The sequence below is a fragment of the Myotis myotis genome, unplaced genomic scaffold (assembly GCF_014108235.1).
Source record: "Myotis myotis isolate mMyoMyo1 unplaced genomic scaffold, mMyoMyo1.p scaffold_m19_p_1, whole genome shotgun sequence".
In the NCBI taxonomy this organism is placed as follows: domain Eukaryota; kingdom Metazoa; phylum Chordata; class Mammalia; order Chiroptera; family Vespertilionidae; genus Myotis; species Myotis myotis.
In genome coordinates, this window is record NW_023416313.1 from 140346768 (window position 1) to 140363739 (window position 16972).

At 39.7% G+C, this 16972-nt stretch overlaps 1 protein-coding gene across 1 annotated transcript; it reads left to right on the forward strand.

The window, feature by feature from the left end:
• Positions 1-806: 806 nt before the first annotated feature.
• Positions 807-13233, forward strand: DTD2 (D-aminoacyl-tRNA deacylase 2). Its single transcript, XM_036353639.1, has 3 exons — positions 807-1007; positions 6082-6151; positions 11626-13233. The coding sequence occupies exons 1-3, from the start codon at positions 897-899 to the stop codon at positions 11949-11951; spliced, it is 507 nt and encodes a 168-aa protein (XP_036209532.1). The 5' UTR covers positions 807-896; the 3' UTR covers positions 11952-13233.
• The last annotated feature ends 3739 nt before the right edge of the window (positions 13234-16972 follow it).

Below are 16972 nucleotides of genomic sequence, written 5' to 3' on the forward strand. Positions count from 1 at the left end.
TATGTGGGAAAGAAAATCAAGCCCTTGGTTAATTTCATTTAAATCCTATTGTCTACTTACAGGAAACACATCACAGAATTGAATATCAGTGTGTGCCTATATGTCGTTTTATTTTTGTATTAGTAGCGGGTTAAAAAGTGTATTAACAATCCCACACTTTCTTGGGTAAGAATATTTTTAGTAAGGATGTCTTCTAAAGGTTTGACCTCCAGCCCCAGCCAGTTTGGCTCAGTGGATAGAGCCTTAGCCTGAGGACTGAAGGGTCCCGGGCTCAGTTTCGGTCAAGGGCATGTACATCAATGTTTTCTCTCTAAGAGTCAATGGGAAAAATATCCTCGGTTGAGGATTTTAAAAAAACAATAAAATAAAGGATTGATCTCCAAACGTGTATTCACATAGCATACCAAAACTTTTCCATAACTGCAGCATTAGAATGATTTATAGCATTCCTTACAGAGGAGGCAGCGTTGTTTTATTGTTCGGGGTAAAAAAAAAAAAAAAAAAAAAAAATTTTGAAAGCTACAGCTTTTAGTTTCATCTCTGCTCACATTTTGTGATTCAACTGATTCTATTTACTTATCTTCATGGCATCATAACATGGACTTACGCAGATTTAAATTTTTTCAATGTCTGAAAATTTAGGGAACAGATCCAATAAGTCTTTTCACTCGTTTAAAAATATACCCTGGGCACCTACTAGGGAAGCAGGTAGGTGAGTACATAGTCTTAGAAGACCGCACATCGGAGTCACCCCAGGGCCAGGCAGAGGCCCCGCCCCGCCCCTGAGGGGGCGGGGCCCGAGCGATCCGGACGCCACTCCCGCCGCCTTCCCTGCGCGCGGAGGGCACAGCCTGCACGGCGCGGCCTGAACCCTGGGCCGCCGCGCGGGCCCCGCCATGGCTGGAAGCGGCCGGTCGCCGCAGGCCCGGGCGCTCCTGCAGCAGTGCCTGCACGCCCGGCTGCAAGTGCGCCCCGCCGAGGGGGACTCCGCGGCCCAGTGGGTGGAGGTAAAGTGAGCCCAGCTGCTCCCATTATCCTCGGGCGCGCAGGGGCGGTTCTTCCCGCGCTGTCTCGGCGCCTGGTCCCCCCGCGTCTTCCTCGGGCCGGCCACGTGGCCCCCGCTCCTGCTGCGGGGCGGCTCGGACCTTCAGGCGGGTCTGCCCAAACCTGCCCACAGTGGCCTGCCTGGCTTCGCCCCTCGCCTCAGCCCTGCACCACGGGCCCCCGCCTTCTCCCTCCGCCTTACGCCTCCGGAGGAGGAGCACGTCCCCTGCTTGGCCCGCGGATATTTGAACTTGCGCTCACCAGCCGCCTCGGCGGACTGGAGACCTATTTGTCCCAGACCCCTTGCTTTAAAAGGGGCTTGTAAAGCCCTTGGCACTGCTGTGCTGAGATGGTCCGAGCTTGTTGGTTAAATTTGTTGCAAATATTAAAGGTCCGTTTTGACTTGATTTTCCCTTTCTGTTGACAGCAGCTGGATCAACATAAAAATGAGATTTTCCAAGAAACTTTACGTTGGGAGTAAGATGAAAGGAGGGAAATATTAGTTTATAATGAAGACTTTTAGAGGTACTCAGAAACTTTAATATAGGAGCATCTCATTCCCTGATGAATTTGGTCCCAGATCTAGCGTTCCTTAGCACAATCATAGTCATTATTTTAAATACTGCTCATAACTGTGATATGTGGCTGATTATTCTTAAATCAGAATCTAATCTGTTACCCTCTGCCAAGTTGGAAATACTTATAAGCATAAATATTCCTATATATTCCCCTCCCCTTTTCTTTCTCAAATATTCATGTTTCTTACTCCTTATTTTTGTTATAGCCTCTTCTGAGATCTTGATTTCTCTTCCATATATTGAAATTTTATTCTTTTTACTAGAGGCCCAGTGCACGAAATTCATGCGTGGGTAGGGTCCCTGGGCCTGACCAGATATCAGGGCCAATTTGGGACAACCAGTGAGATGATCAGGGCTCCTGCTCGCACCCACCTTGACTGGCCTGGCACCAACCTTGTCCCCCTCTCCCCCCCCCCACCCCCCCACAGGTCAGGGCCTACAGGCTGGGGGGCAGTTCCTGCGTTGAGCGTCTGCCCCCTGGTGATCAGTACACGTCATAGCGACCAGTCATTCCACCATTTGGTCGATTTGCATATTAGGGTTTTATATAGATAGATATTTGCCATCTTATTCAGAGAATTGCCTATTTTTATAGTTGCCTCATGGGACAGTAAATCCCAAACTGTTAATCCTTTAGATTTTTTTTTTTTAATTAAATCTTTATTGTTCGGATTATTACATTTGTTCCTCTTTTTTCCCCCCATAACTCCCCTCCTCCCAGTTCCCACCCCACCCTCCGCCCTCACTCCCCACCCACTGTCCTCATCCATAGGTGCACGATTTTTGTCCAGTCTCTTCCCGCATCTCCCACACCCCTTTCCCCCGCCAAGAATAGTCAGTCCATTCCCTTTCTATGTCCCTGATTCTATTATAATCACCAGTTCATTCTGTTCATCAGATTATTTATTCACTTGATTCTTAGATTCACTTGTTGATAGATGCGTATTTGTTGTTCATAATTTATATCTTTACCTTTTTCTTCTTCCTCTTCTTAAAGGATACCTTTCAGCATTTCATATAATCCTGGTTTGGTGGTGATGAACTCCTTTAGCTTTTCCTTATCTGTGAAGCTCTTTATCTGACCTTCAATTCTGAATGATAGCTTTGCTGGATAAAGTAATCTTGGTTGTAGGTTCTTGGTATTCATCACTTTGAAAATTTCTTGCCACTCTCTTCTGGCCTGCAAAGTTTCTGTTGAGAAATCAGCTGACAGTCATATGGGTATTCCCTTGTAGGTAACTGAGTTTCTTTCTCTTGCTGCTTTTAAGATTCTCTCTTTGTCTTTTGCTCTTGGCATTTTAATGATGATGTGTCGTGGTGTGGTCCTCTTTGGATTCCTTTTGTTTGGGGTTCTCTGCGCTTCCTGGACTTGTAAGTCTATTTCTTTCACCAGCTAGGGGAAGTTTTCTGTCATTATTTCTTCAAATAGGTTTTCAATATCTTGCTCTCTCTCTTCTTCTGGCACCCCTATAATTCGGATGTTGGTACGCTTGAAGCTGTCCCAGAGGCTCCTTACACTATCTTCGTATTTTCGGATTCTTTTTTCATTTTGCTTTTCCGGTTGGGTGTTTTTTGCTTCTTCGCATTTCAAATCTTTGACTTGATTCTTGTGCTCCTCTGGTCTGCTGTTGGGAGTCTGTATAATATTCTTTATTTCAGTCAGTGTATGCTTAATTTCTAGTTGGTCCTTTATCACAACATCGAGGGTCTCATTAGATTTCTTGTAGATCTCATTAAGTTTATCGGCAGTCTCTAGAAGACTCTTGAAAGGCCTCAAAAGTGTGGTTTTGAACTCTATATCCAGCAGCCTGCTTTCCTCCAGTTCTGTCATTTGTGTCCTGTTTCTTTGTCTCGGCATTTTTTATGCTTCGCTGTGTCGATAGAGTGGCTTTCTGTGCTAAGTGTCCCAATTACCTGAGGTAGACACTCTTGGTGCACCCCCTGTGGTCTTTGTGCACAGTCTTGTTGTAGCTAAGCCTTGATTGTTGTAGGTAACACTCGGGGGGATTTGACCTCCAGGCCAACTGGCTGTGAGAATTAGCTGTGTCTGCAGTGGGAGAACTTCTGTCCTCTAGGGAGGTGCTAATCTAGCCTTTGCCTAAGGTTATCCCGCAAACGCCTCTGTGCAAGGCTTGGGAAGGGCGGGTCCCTGGGGATCAACAGGGCAGGCGGAGCGAGCAGTTATGTCTGCTCTCAGTCCTGTCCCCAGAGGCTCTGCCTCTCAGTGTCCCAGCAACCGCTGCAAACCTCGGAGAGAAAGCTGCCCTCGAGTTCCGACCGATGCCAGACAGTCCCGCTTCTCCCGTTTGAGTCTGGGTCCCCAGAGACTCACCCGGAACTGGAGCTCAGAGCCTGAGACTCCCTCTGGATTGAAACAGACAACCACACCCTCAGCCGCCAGCCTGCTCCACATGCACCTCCGCACCTTAGTATTTCACTTCCGCACTGCGCCTCCTCTGAGTCTCAGTATGCTTTTCTCTTTCCTCCTAGTTGTGGAATTTCCACTCAGCCAGCCTTCCTGTGGTTCTGGGTGATGTCCGTTCCGTCTTTTAGTTGTATTTTTGAAGTGGTTGTGCGAGGCAGCAATCTCCGGTGTTTACCTATGCCGCCATGTTGGTTTCTCCCAATCCTTTAGATTTCTGCCATGCTTCTTTATCTTTTTATATTCTTCATGCCACATCTCGTTATGCGAAATCACAAATATTTTAGCAGCCTTCCAAACTATCAGTTTGCATTTATTAACTTCAAAAGCTGTTTTAAAGCTTTCTTTTTCACTCCTACACATGGTTAAATTAGTATAAAGAGATAGTGAAAAAGTAAATTCTCTTCTCTTTCTCAAGCATCCTCTCCCCTATTCTATTATCAAAAGTTCTAATTTTTTAAAAACTTGTTTTAATTGTCAAAAGATTTGAAGGTTATTTTGCGTGTTTTAGTTTCATTTATTTAGAGCTTTGCTGTCACAAACTAATGTTTTTCTTCTTAGGAGGTGAACTTTTTTTAAGCTACAGTGAGAATTATCTGTACTTTTCTATATATTTCATATGTTTATACTGGAAGAAGCTACAAGGCAAGTGATTCTGACTTGAACAGGGGAATTGTAGGTCACAGTTTAAGATCTATTATTGGAATAAACTAAAAGAAAAAACCCTTATGAGGAGGTAGTGTGGGAAGTGGAGAGAACAGGTGTCTGTTCCTGCAAATAATTGGACATTTAATTCTGACATTGCAAGTGTGCAAACATGATATGCTTGAGATTTTGGCTCGTGCTAAAACAACCCAGCGGGGAGGCCTGGGACAATGGTGCAGATGACTGTCATTCAGCTCCTTGTTATGAGTAACATTGGAGGCCCTGGCTTGTTCCAGAGCACAACTGTACCTTTAAAAAATCACTGTACCTCTTTTGCAGATAAATCAGGTGTGAGATCAGAACTGCATTTATATTTACATAGAAGACAATTTAGATAATACATAGATCCCATAAGGTAAAGTTGAACTTAAATGCAATCAACAGATAAATTCAGTTCCTATTGTATACAAAGCAGTCTGTGAAGTGCTTTGAGAGTTAGATATAAAATAAATTCTGTTTCATCCCTTAAATTTATTCTTACATCCTCATTTAATAAACACTTATATAGCTTCTATTATGAACGAGGCACTGTTCTAAGCACCTTACAAATATTAACTTATTTAATCTTCATAATAGCTTTTGGGTAAAACAGGGATAATCTACAGAATAAAAAATTTAATGATTTACTCAGCAGCAAAATCAAATTCATCAAGTGTATCTTTCCCATATAGTCCCTATTCTACACGAGCTAATAAAGAAATATCCAAGTCATTATGTAAAACAAATAAGCTTACATTTCGCATAACAACCTTGTGATGTAGAACTTAGTATCATAAATGCAGTTTCCAAAGCCTAATAACGATGTTTGTTTAAAGCATTAACAGTAACAAGAAATAATTGGAAGTTTCCTTGGAGTTTATTGAAATAAAATCAGACCCTTATTTTTATGATCTGCAAGTAATTTCATGATCTATTCAGGAGGAATAGAGTGATGATGTCATCAGCTGTATGAGATATAATGCAAATTCATTTGGTGTTGAATAAATGAGGCCATGCAAACTAAATGTTTCTAAGTCTGTCAGTCTTACTTAGGGGGAGGAAACTAGTTCATAGTCTAATGATTTTGATTAGAAGTAAATGTATGAAGGTAAATCTTGTGTTCTTCACTATGTTGGCTGTATTTTAAACTTAATTTTTTGAAAGAAATAATTGAGATTGAATATTGGAAAGATTTTGTTTTCTCAACATATTTAAGAAATCAATATTGTAAAAACTTCTCTTTTGCCTTTAAACTTTACATCTGTAACAGGTGTGAAATTTTATCCATTTACCTCTTTATCTCTACATAGAAGTTTCTCTCTAATCTGCGTTTACTGTGGTGATTTCTCATAGGTTCAGAGAGGATTAGTGATCTACGTGTGCTTTTTCAAGGGAGCTGATAAAGAACTTCTTCCAAAAATGGGTATGTTTTTGATGTTGTTTCTTTTTTGAGTGAGAATGTGTAGCAATAGATAAGTTTCCTGGGGCAAAAGGCACAATCTTAAATTTACTAGCAAGTTGTAAATGACTTAATTCTGTACTGTTGTTGACTTCAGCTGTTTGCCTATTCCAAAGTTTAAAGTAAAGAAGTGTGGTGGCATTCTTTTAAACTTATAGAATGGTGTTTCTCTCTCTCTCTCAACTCAGCCAGGGATACCAAAACTTGTTGGAAGCAGGGTAGCCACATATAGGGAGAAACAGATGCTGCATTTCTTAATATCGTTTTCTTATCTCCCAGAGTCCCTAACAGGAGCATGTAGGTGATATGGGATGCATAAGATGTGGCCCCCCTTCAAATCTGGACAGCTCAGGTTGGCATCATTATTATGGGAGAATTTATATTAACCCTTTATGCATTTATTTGTAGGAAATGTGTGTAAATATAAGGTTCTCTAATTCTTGAACCAAGCTCAGTGTCGTGACATCCGCATCTCATCCAGGGGCAGAGAAAGCAGAGTCAATGTTTAAGCATCTCTCAACGATAATTGACCTGCTGCAGCCTTCCAGTGTACTGGATGGTCCATAGCACTGCCCATTCTGTGTGATATTTACATAAATACAGTAATAATATATATTACATAATATATATAATTACAAATATTACATAATATATATTTACATAAATACAGTAATAATATATATAATAATGATATAATAATCATGTCCCCCAAAACCCTAAAATAATGGCGCTATCCCTAAATTGGGGACAGGTCATATTCTCTTGATGAATGAAAGACAATACCCATGAGTTCGATTAATAAGACATAAATTACACAAATGGGTAGTTGAAGCATTCAGAAGTTAACCTAAAAGAGCTTCAAGTAGTGGAACTCCAGGGAAAATAGTTCAATGAAGAACAGCTTAAACTAACGGCTAAAACCCCTAGAGGGAATTTTATACTGAGACATCGAGCATGTTTGACAATTTGTCCAAGGATTAACACTAGACTTAAGGGACCTACAATAGGTGAGAATGGAAAGCCAGTAACTGTAATGGTTTAAAATTTGAATCTAGAGGATAACAGGGAGCTTAGAGAACATGAAATGAGGGCTCCTGTTACAGAGGGTTATTTGCCAGGACCTAATGCTTGGAAATTACACATTCTGTCCATTTTCTTGAGTTAATGTTTTGCCTTGAGTTAAATCTTTACTTATCATAAAATAGTACAGTAGAAATCTTCAAGAACAGGAAGAGAACTTTTGTCCTTGTGATGTAAGATTGATGTCCTAAAGTTGTTTTTATATATTTTTAAATGGATCTTAGTTATAAGATGAAATGAACCAACCACATCCAAGCTGCATTTTGTTTTATAATAGTCAAATCCTGTGTGCTCCCAAAAATATCTTCCTGAGTTCAATTTGAATACATGTATAAATTAAATTATGGTGAATTACAAACACTGAGGAGGTTCGCCTTAACTTTTTTAGTGAATAGTTTAACACAAAGCTTTACTAGTATATGTCATGATTCTCAGTAAAGAACTGTGACTGTAAGAATCACATTCTGCTGGTGTCAGTTATAAGCAAAATATGGATAGCATTAGCTTGTATTTCCCTCTATTCCAGGAGGCAAAGTAAGCCCGTATGATGGGATTCTCTTCAACCCTACCTCATACTTATTACATGGATTCAGATCTTTCCAATCAAATCATGTGCCCTTGGGAACATAACAACCAGTTATATCCATAAAGGCTGAAATAGCATGGCTAACAGATGTGCCAAATCTTCCTCAATTCATCTTCAATATAATTGGCCTGAGATCCAGGGACCTGTCAAAACTTAACTTTCTGTATACATCATTAGAGATATTTGATTGATAACCTGTCTTGGGATTGTTGAGTTTCCAGCATGCCATTAATGCATTACCTCATTTTAATTCTATTTACTGACAGTTTGTATTTATATTTACTTCTGCATACTGATATTCGTATATCAATAGCATTAATTTAATTCTCAATTATAGCCTATAGAGGTAGGCGTGTAGAAGTATAATAAATTGTACTTACCCCAAAAAAAATTGTACTAACCTCTCTGGCCTTTTATTCCAAATTACCTCCCAACTTTGTACTAGCCCGAGGCCTGGATAGCTAGATGGTGCGTTCCACTGGAATGAAGTGCTCTGGAGAGTTACAGTTTCCTTGGAAGCAGTCAGTCAGGACTGCTGGCTATGCAGCAAAGTCCTATTTGTAATAGAGAATAATAGTGATATTTTAAAATAGATGTAAGTGAAGTGAAAATTGATAGTGCTTGCCCTGGCCAGGTGCACAGTTGGTTGGAGCATCACCCTATACACCAAAAGGTTGCAGGTTCGATTGCTGGTCAGGGCACATACCTAGGTTGTGGGTTCCATCCCCTGTAGGAGTGCGTACGGGAGGCAACCAATCATAGTTTCTCTCTCACATCCATGTTTCTCTCTTTCCCTCTCTTCCTTCTCTCTCTCTAAAATCAATGTTAAAAAACACACATATCCTCCAGTGAGGATTTAAAAAAAAAAAGAAAAGAAAATGGGTAGGAGTTCATTTGGATGGGCAGGTTTTTACCAGGTTAATTTCCTAATTTGTCGAGTGGGGCAATCATACTGAATCCTTACTAATAATATTTACTACAGACTCCATGATAATTGAAAACATTGACTAGCCCACCAGAAAGCATACTCTTTCAAGCCTAATTATTGGGCAGGAATATGAGTTTTATATAGTTTATTTTACCACTTGTCCTCTCAGAACTATTGTTTACAAGCAGAAGCTATTTATACTTTACTAGAAGCCAGGTGCACGAATTTGTGCACTGGTGGGGTCACCTGGCCAGCGATCGAGGCCTTTAGCGGGGGCCAGCCAGCAGGGGGGAGGGGCCATGGGAGGTTGGCTGTGGGAGCACACTGACCACCAGGGGGCAGCTCCTGCATTGAGCATCTGCCCCCTGGTGGTCAGTGCGCATCATAGCGACTGGTCAACCGGTCGTTCCAGTCGTCTGGTCCTAATGGTCACTTAGGCTTTTATATATATAGATAGAGATAGGAAGATCCTAAGGCTAAGTATATTAGGCATTTATTTTGTTTATTGTTTTGAAAATGGCTAATGTTGAGATCTAAAGATTTTGTAGTTTAGAATTTTTGGTACACATCAATATTTATGGTGATTGTGATACTTCTTATTAGCTATCAGTATTAAATTCATAAGTGCCGTAAAAATAATTTTTTTAAATATATTTTATTGATTTTTTACAGAGAGGAAGGGAGAAGGATAGAGAGTTAGAAACATCGGTGAGAGAGAAACACCGATCAGCTGCCTCCTGCACACCCCCTACTGGGGATGTGCCCGTAACCAAGGTACATGCCCTTGACCCAAATCGAACCTGGGACCTTTCAGTCCTCAGGCCGACACTCTCTCCACTAAGCCAAACCAGTTAGGGCCGTAAAAATAATCTTGTGTATAAATAAAGATATGCCAGTAACCTCTAAACCTTTTGACTTATTTTTCAGTTATAACAATGAATTTCTGATGATTCTTGCTTTCACTTTTACTCTTCTCCCATGGGTTATTTTTGTAAAATTGTTAGTCCATATTAATGGTTAGTGCCAGATTTGGCACATCTGTTAGCCATGCTATTTCATTGAGATTATGAAATAATTGTAAATCAACTGGTTTATAATGGAATTGAAACTGGTACTTTTGTTTCAGCTTAGAACTCTATGCAACTACGTTTAAAATAATAAATGCATTAAGGTTTTTATTTAATACTAGAGGGCCGGTGCATGAATTCTGCACCAGTGGGGTCCTTCAGCCTGGCCTGCAGGATCGGGCCGAAACCGGCTCTCCGACATCCCCTGAGGGGTCTCGGATTGCGAAAGGGTGCAGGCCAGGCCAAGGGACCCAACCAGTGCACGATGGGCCGGGGAGGGATGCGGGAGGTTGGCCAGCCGGGGAGGGGCCATGTAAGGGCTCCAGGGCATGTCAGGCCCATCTGGCTCAGCCCCAATTGACCAGACCCCAACAGCAAGCTAACATACTGGTCGGAGCGTCTGCCCCCTGGTGGTCAATGAATGTCATAGCAAGCAGTTGAGTGGCCTTAGCACATCATTAGCATATTACACTTTGATTGGTTGAACCCACGACCGGACACTTAGCATAAAAATGTTTTTTAAATTTATTGATTGATTTTAGAGAAAGAGAGAGAGAAACATTGATTTGTTGATTCACTTATTTATGCATTCATTGGTTGATTCTTATATGTGCCCTGGCCGGGAATTGAACCTGCAACATGGCATATCGGAACAACACTAAACAACTGAGCTACCTGGCCAGGGCTAATATCTATAATAATAAAAGAGTAATATGCTAATTAAACTGGATGTCCTCCCGGATGTCCTTCCAGATGACCTTCCGGACGAAGCTGGGGCTGCGAGGGAATCCCGGGTCCCGGGTGCCAGAGGGAAGCTGGTGCCAGCAGCCCGAGGAAGGAAGGCCTACTCTTGCATGAATTTCGTGCATCGGGCCTCTAGTTCTTTTATAAAGCAGAATTTGGTGCTTTATAGAGGAGGATTTATCACGGTATTTTTCTAATGCTGTTTGCTTATGAAATGTAAAAAGGAACAAGAAGGCAAAATCTTCTCATGTATCCCCCTGAGGCAACAATATAGGGTGTTCCAAAAAAAATGTATACACACTTTATCAGCTGATAACTCACTTAATTTTCACTTCTTTTCAGATTTAAGTGATTTGAAATAATGCAAGAAGCCAGACTAAGCTTTGAACAAAGAATATTTATCCTAAAGCGTCACTATACTTTCTTTTATGGGGATACATAAAAGATAAAGCTTATAGTACAAAACCCGGCAACAGTTGACGAATTGAGGGCACACAAACATTGAACAAAATGATTCTTGATGTTTTTGATACCATTGCTTCGAGTTATCAGCAGTGCCTGAACCAGAACGGTCATCAGTTTGAAAACAGGCATTGACAAAAAAAAAAAAAAAAAGTATTCATCTCTGTAGATTCTTTTAAATTTTAAAAATAAGCTGATGTAAATTAACTGGCTTTATAATCATTCCAAGTGTGTTACACATTTTTTGGGACACCCTGTATTTTGAGGTTTCAGTATACAGTTATTTTAGTTCTTTCTGGATGAACTTATTGTTAGGAGATCTTAACTGCCAAGTCACAGTTAAAGCATTATGCCATTTTCTGCATAAAATTTGCCTTGTTTTTCATTCTTTGATCTCTTAGCTTAGTGAAGCAGTTTTTAAAATCTAAATAAAGACTTTGGGTAAAAAGCATGAACTGAAAAACTGTGTTTTAAATATGAGATTTGCTGACTAGAAAATTGTTGGTTTTCTTTTTTTCTTTTCTCCATTTGTTTTTCACTTCTAAGCATTTTTCCTTTCTTCCCCACCCAGTTAATACACTGTTAAATGTGAAATTAAGCGAAACAGAAAATGGCAAGCTCGTCTCTATATTGGATCTACCTGGCAACATTCTCATCATTCCTCAAGCCACCCTTGGGGGGAAAGTGAAAGGAAGAGGCATGCAGTATCACTCTAACTCTGGGAAAGAAGAAGGGTTAGAACTCTATTCCCAATTTGTGAGTCTCTGTGAAAAAGAATTGGCTGCGAACAGCAAGTGTGCTGAAGCTGGGGTTGTGGTGGAACATGGCACTTATGGGAACAAGCAGGTGTTGAAGCTGGATACCAATGGACCATACACACACCTGATTGAGTTTTGAGAAGTTAAAAGTTTCTACAGTTGTTTTCTGGTATGAAGTGATCCAAACTATAATTAGATTTCCCTTGCCCCTCTTCTTCTTCAATATGATCATCTGAAGCATTTTTAGACAAGAAAATCCTGGGTCCCACCCATAACTCTGCAACCTGCTAATTGAATGAACTTGCCAATCACTTGTACTCTGGATCTCAGTCACCTTTCATTCTGCTTTCCCCTACACTTCGACTTGAAATTTTGAGAAATGCTTTCTATTCACTTTATGGTCATTGTGGAAATGCTGTATGTGTTTTGTAAATGAAGAGTTTTGTGCAATCAAGAAAAATATATTTCTTATACCCTCAAATTTATGTGGTATGTAATAAAAATAACCATTAAAATTAGTTAAAATCCAGCACAAACCAATTATAATCTTGTCAGTTTTGTTTTACTATTCAGTTTTCTATATTTTGAATGAAAAAATATGCAATTTACTATTCTTTTTAATACCTATGAAAATGTAATATAGAAATGTTACTGTGTATTATAATATTACTTTCCAAGGATGTCAAAGTGTTTTTAAATTATTTTAAGAATCTTTATTTGATATAGGAACAAGGTATGGGGAATTAAAAGTTGTTTTTATTTACTATATCAATGGGTTACTATTCTCTTTCTCAGTTTTTTCCAATGCAATGTATGTCTCATTTTTTCTCTGTCATTTTAAAAAGTATATGCTTCATGAAAGTGTTGTTAATTTATAATTTTTAAGGAAGTTCCTCTCTTATTGAATTAGAAAGCTATAAAAGGAAGACAAAGGGAATTTTGGGGAAACAAGTTCACTTGTTCATTTCTGTATTACCTACTTAATTATTTGAAGCCCGTGTAATTTTTTTCTATTAGTGAATGTCTCTGTTCTCCCTCCTCCACCTCCACCCCAGCAAAAGTTATATGTTGAAGTTCCCCAATATGATGGTATTAGGAGACGGGGGGGCCCTTTGGGAGTAATTAGGGGTCTTGAGGTCATGAGAGTGGCGCCTTCATGATGGGATTAGCACCCTCATGAGAAGGGACACCAGAGACTAGCTCCCTGTCTCCCCACCATGTGAGGATGCAGTGAGAAGAGGACCATTTATAAGCGAGGAAGAACCCTTACCAGAAACTGACCATGCTGCCACCTTGGTCTCAAACTTCTAACCTTCAGAGCTATGAGAAAATAAATTTCTGTTTAAGTCACCTAGTCTGTAGTATTTTGATATGACAGTCCAACCTAAAACAGATAGCTAAAGACAAGCGAGGAAGATATATAAGAACCTAAAAGAATAAATGAATCAATAAAATGTAATGCTCTGTTTTTGCAATCTCCTATGATATGATTTTAAAAGATATTTTAAATAGTAAAAAGTAAAAACCAAATAATTCTAATCACAAAAAGATGAAGAAATTAACTTGAATAAACTTAAGTACTAGCTGCTGAAAATTCTTAGTCTTACCAGTTCCTTAGGCCAGTGTTCCTAAGACACTTAAAATTTTTATCATACACAAAAAAACATATTTCTCTTTAATAGTATATTAAAATATACTATTTTATTTTGGAAGTTGAGAATCAATAACTGGCTTGGTAATGAACTCTTTGTCCTTAACTTTTGGTTTATTGATTCAAAATGCATTTATTGAAATATAATAAACTATTCATAAACTTGCAAACTCCAGTTTTCTCAAAGTTTCTACAAGGAGGTATATATGTCTTTCAAAAAGATTATGTGTCTTCTATTTTAAATCATTTTGATTTTGTGTGTAGGTAAAATGCTGACTCACAGCCCTAGGCTGCTGTTTTATAGTTCAGGCAGTTCTTCTTTAAAAGAAAAAATTTGCTTGAGAATAGCAATTTCAACCACATGAAAGGTTATTAAGTGGAAAGTGATGACCAACTTTGTTTTATTTCCAAGGAGACTAGAACAAGAGGCAAATGGCAAGAGAATTCGTGGATATGAAAATAATTACACCTTGGTTTTCTGTAGCTCTTCTGGCCCAAGGTGCTCAAAGAACCTTCAATAAATATCTCATTTTATCTTCCCAGTATATAATGAGGATAGTGCTGTGGAAATGAAGACAATGCTTAAATAATTTTCTCAAGATCACACAATAGGGAGGAATAATTTCCATCTTCCTGATTTTTCTTGTAGTAAGAATTATTGAAATTGATCTTGATAAAAGTTTAGCATCTCTCAGTATTGGTCATTTGATAAAGAATAGCCAATAAATTGGTTTATTTACTAAATTGGGTGGCAGAGTTATGAAATAAGACAAGGATGGAGCCCTGACCGGTTTGGTTCAGTGGATAGAGCACTGGCCTGCGGACTGAAGGGTCCCAGGTTCAATTCCCGTCAAGGGCATGTACCTTGGTTGCGGGCACATCCCCAGTGGTGGGTGTGCAAGAGGCAGCTGATTGATGTTTCTCTCTCATCGATGTTTCTAGCTCTCTATCCCTCTCCCTTCCTCTCTGTAAAAAGTCAATAAAATATATTTAAAAAAAAAAAAAAGACAAGGATGGAATATAGACAATAAATTGTAATAACTATGTATGGTGTCAGGCATGTACTAAACTTATTGTGAACAATTTATAAGATATATAAATGTCCAATTACCACAATATTGTGCACCTGAAACTAATATTGTATGTCAACTATAATTTTAGAAGGATTCCAAGATGGTTCCAAGCTACACTCACCCACTCCGGGCCCCAAACCAGATTTACAACTAAATTACAGAGCAATCAATCTGAATAACTAACTGAAGCCTGCTGAACTGAAATATCCTATCCAAGGACGTACAGAGCCACATAGAGACTGGTAAGTAGGGCAGAGATTCGGAAAGGGTTAGCCCCCAAACCCAGGTGTGGCAACTGAGAGGCCAGAAGGATATCGGCTGTAAAACGCCCTGTTCCCCTGCGCATGGGGTCTCAACCCCATACAGGGACCCCCAAGTCAGAGCAACAGAGATAGGAAGAGGAGCCCAAAAAGCATCGGTTGATGAAGGTCAGTGGGGATTCAGTCGCCTGGGAGACCCAGACACCGCCTTCCCAGGGACAAGCACTCTGTTGTTACAGCATCAGCCTGGGGAGCGGACCAGCACCCTCAGTTCCGCAGAGCCTGGCACTGGCATAGGAACAGGCATATAGGTCAATGGAAGAAAGCATAGAGCCCAGAAATAAACCCATGACTTTATGGTCAATGAATATTTTGACAAAGGACGCAAGAGCATACAATGGAGTAAAGACAGTCTCTTCAATACATTGAGTTGAGAAAATTGGACAGGTACATACAAAAAAAAAAAAAATGAATTAGACCACCAACTTACACCTTACACAAGAATAAACTCAAAATGGATAAAAGGCAAATATAAGTCATGAAACCACAAAAATCCTAGAAGAAAACATAGACAGTAAAATTTCAAACATCTTGTAACGATATTTTTGCCAATACCTGGTTTATCTCCTCAGGCAAGGGACACAAGGGGAAAATAAACAAATGGGACAATATCAAATTAAAAAGCTTTTGCACAACAAAGGAAGCTATCAACACAATGAAAAGGGAACCCACTGAATGGGAGAACATATTTGCCAACAATACACCTGACAAGGTGTTAATCTCCAAAATATATAAAGAATTTATACAACTCAACAACGGGAAGACAATCCAATTCAAAAAGGGGCATCCCTAGCCAGTTTAGCTCAGTGTATAGAGTGTCAGCCTGCGGACTCAAGGGTCCCAGGTTCGATTCTGGTCAAGGGCACAAGCCCAGGTTGTAGGCTCGGTCCCCAGTGGGGAGCGTGCAGGAGGCAGCCGATCAATGATTCCCTTTCATCATTGATGTTTCTATCTCTCTCTTCCTCTCCTTTCCTCTCTGATATCAATAAAAATATTTTTTTAAATAAAATAAAAAAGGGGCAAATAACCTGAATAAACATTTCTCCAAAAAAATGAATAGACGCTCAACATCTCTAATCATCAGAGAGATGAAAATTAAAACCACAGTGAGATATCACCTCACGTCTGCCAGAATGGCTACCATAGATAAATCAACAAACAAGTGCTGTTGAGGATGTGGAGAAAGGGAACCCTCAGGCACCGTTGGTGGGAATACAGATTGGTGCAGCCACTGTGGAAAACTCAAAAATTTTTAAATGGAACTGCCTTTTGACTCAGTGATCCCACTTCTGGGAATATATCCTAAGAGTCCCAAAACACTAATTTGAAAGAATATATCCACTCCTATGTTCATTGCAGCATTATTTACAATAGCCAAGATCTGGAAATAGCCCAAGTTCCCTTTAGTAGATGAGTGGATAAAAAAGCTGTGGTACATTTACATAATGGAATACTACGCAGCCTTAAGAGGGCCACCATACCTTTTGCAACAGCATTGATGGACCTGGAGATTATCAAGCTAAGTGAAATAAGCCAGTAAGAGAAAGACAAAGATGATCTCACTTACATGTGGAATCTAATGAACAAAATAAACTGACCAACAAAATAGGTCAAAAGACATGGAAGCACAGAACAGACTGACAGCTGTCAGAGGGGAGATGGGTAGGGGGACCGGATGAAAGAAGGTGAAGGGAATAACCAAATATATATATATAACTCATAGACACAGACAACAGTGTAGTGGTAGCCAGAGAGAAAGGGGGCTGGGGGCTTGGTGGAGGTGGGCAAAGGGTGGGAAAATGGGGACTGAAAGAGACTTTGCTTGGGGCAATGGGCGCACGATGCAGTGTGCAGATGATGTTTTATTGAGTTGTACACTTGAAACCTGTATGGTTTTACAAACCAATGTTATCCCCAAAAATTCAATGAATTTGTTTAAAACTGCAAAAAAATAAAATAAAGGAACTTTATCTAAAAAAAAACTATGATTTTAAAATAAAGATGGTAGGGTTGCACCTAATTTAGATGCCTTCTGCCTCTGGTTTTCCAAGATTCTAGAAATTTTCAATTAGAATATAATTTCTTTCTAATTGCTATGTTATCTATCCATTTAGAG

Bases quoted from the DNA above. Each gene is read 5' to 3' on its own strand.
- DTD2 (XM_036353639.1), top strand. From the start codon at position 897: ATGGCTGGAAGCGGCCGGTCGCCGCAGGCCCGGGCGCTCCTGCAGCAG. The intron at 1,008-6,081 runs GTAAAGTGAGCC...GATTTCTCATAG, and splicing joins CCGCGGCCCAGTGGGTGGAG to GTTCAGAGAGGATTAGTGAT. The intron at 6,152-11,625 runs GTATGTTTTTGA...TTCCCCACCCAG, and splicing joins AGAACTTCTTCCAAAAATGG to TTAATACACTGTTAAATGTG.